Source organism: Drosophila serrata, unplaced genomic scaffold (genome assembly GCF_035046125.1).
Source record: "Drosophila serrata isolate PLE 108 unplaced genomic scaffold, ASM3504612v1 contig_359, whole genome shotgun sequence".
NCBI classification, from domain to species: Eukaryota; Metazoa; Arthropoda; class Insecta; order Diptera; family Drosophilidae; genus Drosophila; species Drosophila serrata.
The window spans coordinates 1782647-1787861 of NW_028257257.1; the positions used below are offsets into that span (position 1 = coordinate 1782647).

Below are 5215 nucleotides of genomic sequence, written 5' to 3' on the forward strand. Positions count from 1 at the left end.
GTTATGCACAACTAAAGTATCTTATTTGGCAAACGTTTCAAAATTAATTGAGATTTCTGTTTACATACCTCCATCAGCGATAGAAAAACTAAATTAAGTCCAAAGTTTTGGTTTGTTTTTTAGCTATTAAAATCCAGTGCATTATTCTGATAAAACCAGTTCCAGTTCCCCCAGTACCATCACCACCATCGGTCCCAGAATCCATATCATAATCAAAAGTCATTTTTTTATGTTCAAAAAATCAACAAACTTTATTGGTCAAAGCGAACAGTAGCCAGCAGCTTAGATGCCGGTATGCTCCTTGATCCAGTCCAAGTAGCTGGTGACACGGGTGAAGACAGCGGGCAACTCCTTCTCGCAGCCAGAGGCAGAGCCAAAGGAGGTGAGACCGACCTGGACCTTGCTAGAGGACAGCACCAGAGGGCCACCAGAGTCACCGTTGCAGGTGGAAACGGCGGCGGAAGTGGAGACACAGATGTTGGAGTCACGGATGGTGGTGTAGTAGGTGCGCTTGCACTCGCCGTTGGAGATGACCTTCATGTGGGCGAACTGCAGGTGAGCGGCCACAGCGCTGGAATCGTCGGAGGTGCGGCCCCAGCCGGAGGCGATCACATCATCACCATCGTAGCTGGAGTAGTGGGACTCGTGCTTGGGCAGCTCAACGCGGTCGATGGCAGAGCTGAACTCCACGCGGGGAATACGGACCAGGGAGATGTCGTTCCTCAGAGTACGGCTGTTCCACTCGGCGTGGATGATGATGTCCTTCTTATCGACATGGTGCTTGACCTTGGGGCTGGAGCGGACGGTGCTGCCCAGGTAAACCTCAAGGGAGTCGACACTTAAGAAGAGAACATAAATATTAGCCGGGATATCCAGGATTCAAGTATCTGGGGGACAAACTCACCCATCAGTGCAGTGAGCGGCGGTCAGAACCCACTCGTTGCCGATCAAAGAGCCACCGCACCAGGCCGAGGAGGAGCCAACCTTCAGGGATAGTCCCACCTGATAGGGGAACTGATCGGTGCGGGCATTCTCGCCGTGGGTGATGCGTCCCTCCTGGGATGGAGCGGCACGCAGGGCCGATCCCGAGGCGTAGGCCAAGGCCAAGGCGAAGACAATGAGAACTTTCATGTTGGAGCTACCAGTAAAAAGTATGGCGCTATCCGGCTCATCCCTCAGCTTTTATACCCGTCCCGGACAGTCCGTTCCTGTTGATTGACGTCCCTCTATCACTATCTGATCTCTCGTCCGCACCTGCTCGAGTGGCCAGCCCCCTTTCCGCTCACCGTTCCATGTGTAACGTAATGCTCCTCCAATTCCGGGCGATACGAGAGTTGATCTGCTTGAAACTGTAGATACGGTGGCGACCGTGACTCTACATTTTTTTCGTCGGGTTCTGGCCAAATGAAGATAGTATAACAGGAAAACAATCTGCAAAATATTGGGGAATTTTTTTATTGAACAGAGGGCTTGACGAAATTTTTATTCGACAAAGAGCAATAATTGTAGATAAGTTTGCGAGATCTATTAAATTTCATCTAATCTTTATAAATGTTTTATTTTTTCATTAGCTAAGATTTTAATTCAAAATTGATTGGCAATCAATTGCTTATGGCCTTCGTCAAAGGAAATATAAAATACATACAAAAAGACAGGTACATTAATTCCTAGAATCGATATTTTTTTATGCTATTTTTTTAATTATTCTGCTAATTTTTTGGCTAAATCAAAGTTTTTGCAAAATCATAACTCAGTCAAAAATGGGATAATTTGGACTCTGTGCTAGTTGATAAAGGGAAAACAAATATGCATACTCAGTTTATAAAGTTAAAAAATTCAATTGTCAATTTGTAACAATTTATCGTTTTTTCAAAGTTTGGAAAAATAAATGAAAAAATTTAGATTTCCCCCGGATATTGCTAGATCGATTCAGCAGTTCATCCCGATTAAGAATATATATGATTTATAGGGTCGGAAATGATTCCTTCACTGCGTTTCAATCTTCGGACTGAAATAATATTCTGCAAAAAGGTATAAAAACAGACAATTTCATTGAAAAATCTATGTTTTCCAAACATCATAATTAAGCCGAAATAACTTTAATTTTGATTCGGAAAACTTTTCTGTGCGAGTTTTTAAAGCACTAACAAATCTGCATACTACGTTTTTTGATGCAATCAAAAGTTTTTGACTAAAATAAAAAAAACCCTTCAAATAGGTATAAAAACAGTAAATTTCTTCAAAAAATCGTAGTTTAAAAATCTCATAACTAAGCCAAAAAATCATTAATTTTAATTTGGAAAGCTGATCTATGCTAGTTTTTACTGTATTAACAAATCTGCATACTCAGTTTTTCAATTCAAGAAATTCAATTTTTTGTCGATTTTTGATAAAAAGAACGATGTAACCCCTTATCAAATTTTTAAATTTTCACAAAATTCGGAAAATTTTATTTTTCTTCCAGACATAGCTAGATCGATTCAGCAGTTCATCCCGATCAAGAATATATATGATTTATAGGGTCGGAAATGATTCCTTCACTGCGTTTCAATCTTCGGACTGAAATTATATTCCGCAAAAAAGGTATAAAAACAGACAATTTCATTGAAAAATCAATGTTTTCCAAACATCATAATTAAGCCGAAATAGCTTTAATTTTGATTCGGAAAACTTTTCTGTGCGAGTTTTTAAAGCACTAACAAATCTGCATACTACGTTTTTTGATGCAATCAAAAGTTTTTGACTAAAATAAAAAAAACCCTTCAAATAGGTATAAAAACAGTAAATTTCTTCAAAAAATCGTAGTTTAAAAATCTCATAACTAAGCCAAAAAATCATTAATTTTAATTTGGAAAGCTGATCTATGCTAGTTTTTACTGTATTAACAAATCTGCATACTCAGTTTTTCAATTCAAGAAATTCAATTTTTTGTCGATTTTTGATAAAAAGAACGATGTAACCCCTTATCAAATTTTTTAATTTTCACAAAATTCGGAAAATTTTATTTTTCTTCCAGACATAGCTAGATCGATTCAGCAGTTCATCCCGATCAAGAATATATATGATTTATAGGGTCGGAAATGATTCCTTCACTGCGTTTCAATCTTCGGACTGAAATTATATTCTGCAAAAAAGGTATAAAAACAGACAATTTCATTGAAAAATCAATGTTTTCCAAACATCATAATTAAGCCGAAATAGCTTTAATTTTGATTCGGAAAACTTTTCTGTGCGAGTTTTTAAAGCACTTACAAATCTGCATACAACGTTTTTTGATGCAATCAAAAGTTTTTGACTAAAATAAAAAAAAACCCTTCAAATAGGTATAAAAACAGCAAATTTCTTCAAAAAATCGTAGTTTAAAAATCTCATAACTAAGCCAAAAAATCATTAATTTTAATTTGGAAAGCTGATCTATGCTAGTTTTTACTGTATTAACAAATCTGCATACTCAGTTTTTCAATTCAAGAAATTCAATTTTTTGTCGATTTTTGATAAAAAGAACGATGTAACCCCTTATCAAATTTTTAAATTTTCACAAAATTCGGAAAATTTTATTTTTCTTCCAGACATAGCTAGATCGATTCAGCAGTTCATCCCGATCAAGAATATATATGATTTATAGGGTCGGAAATGATTCCTTCACTGCGTTTCAATCTTCGGAATGAAATTATATTCTGCAAAAAAGGTATAAAAAAAGACAATTTCATTGAAAAATCAATGTTTTCCAAACATCATAATTAAGCCGAAATAGCTTTAATTTTGATTCGGAAAACTTTTCTGTGCGAGTTTTTAAAGCACTAACAAATCTGCATACTACGTTTTTTGATGCAATCAAAAGTTTTTGACTAAAATAAAAAAAACCCTTCAAATAGGTATAAAAACAGTAAATTTCTTCAAAAAATCGTAGTTTAAAAATCTCATAACTAAGCCAAAAAATCATTAATTTTAATTTGGAAAGCTGATCTATGCTAGTTTTTACTGTATTAACAAATCTGCATACTCAGTTTTTCAATTCAAGAAATTCAATTTTTTGTCGATTTTTGATAAAAAGAACGATGTAACCCCTTATCAAATTTTTAAATTTTCACAAAATTCGGAAAATTTTATTTTTCTTCCAGACATAGCTAGATCGATTCAGCAGTTCATCCCGATCAAGAATATATATGATTTATAGGGTCGGAAATGATTCCTTCACTGCGTTTCAATCTTCGGGCTGAAATCATATTCTGCAAAAAAGCTATAAAAACAGACAATTTCATTGAAAAATCAATGTTTTCCAAACATCATAATTAAGCCGAAATAGCTTTAATTTTGATTCGGAAAACTTTGCTGTGCGAGTTTTTAAAGCACTTACAAATCTGCATACTACGTTTTTTGATGCAATCAAAAGTTTTTGACTAAAATAAAAAAAACCCTTCAAATAGGTATAAAAACAGCAAATTTCTTCAAAAAATCGTAGTTTAAAAATCTCATAACTAAGCCAAAAAATCATTAATTTTAATTTGAAAAGCTGATCTATGCTAGTTTTTACTGTATTAACAAATCTGCATACTCAGTTTTTCAATTCAAGAAATTCAATTTTTTGTCGATTTTTGATAAAAAGAACGATGTTACCCCTTATCAAATTTTTAAATTTTCACAAAATTCGGAAAATTTTATTTTTCTTCCAGACATAGCTATATCGATTCAGCAGTTCATCCCGATCAAGAATATATATGATTTATAGGGTCGGAAATGATTCCTTCACTGCGTTTCAATCTTCGGGCTGAAATCATATTCTGCAAAAAAGCTATAAAAACAGACAATTTTATTGAAAAATCAATGTTTTCCAAACATCATAATTAAGCCGAAATAGCTTTAATTTTGATTCGGAAAACTTTGCTGTGCGAGTTTTTAAAGCACTTACAAATCTGCATACTACGTTTTTTGATGCAATCAAAAGTTTTTGACTAAAATAAAAAAAACCCTTCAAATAGGTATAAAAACAGCAAATTTCTTAAAAAAATCGTAGTTTAAAAATCTCATAACTAAGCCAAAAAATCATTAATTTTAATTTGAAAAGCTGATCTATGCTAGTTTTTACTGTATTAACAAATCTGCATACTCAGTTTTTCAATTCAAGAAATTCAATTTTTTGTCGATTTTTGATAAAAAGAACGATGTAACCCCTTATCAAATTTTTAAATTTTCACAAAATTCGGAAAATTTTATT

The 5215-nt window shown here is 34.3% G+C and overlaps 1 protein-coding gene across 1 annotated transcript; it reads right to left on the reverse strand.

Moving 5' to 3' along the window:
• Positions 1 to 222: 222 nt before the first annotated feature.
• On the reverse strand, positions 223 to 1897 carry LOC147642781 (serine protease 1-like). Its single transcript, XM_020953915.2, has 2 exons — positions 905 to 1897; positions 223 to 838 (listed from the first exon to the last, which is right to left on the reverse strand). Exons 1-2 carry the CDS (start codon positions 1129 to 1131, stop codon positions 283 to 285), a joined length of 783 nt encoding a protein of 260 aa, XP_020809574.2. The 5' UTR covers positions 1132 to 1897; the 3' UTR covers positions 223 to 282.
• Positions 1898 to 5215: the final 3318 nt, after the last annotated feature.

What these genes read in the sequence shown, in the direction of transcription:
- LOC147642781 (XM_020953915.2), bottom strand. Translation starts at nt 1,131, where the DNA reads ATGAAAGTTCTCATTGTCTTCGCCTTGGCCTTGGCCTACGCCTCGGGA. An exon ending in GCCGCTCACTGCACTGATGG is followed by an intron (nt 839 to 904) that starts GTGAGTTTGTCC and finishes TCTCTTCTTAAG; the next exon opens with TGTCGACTCCCTTGAGGTTT.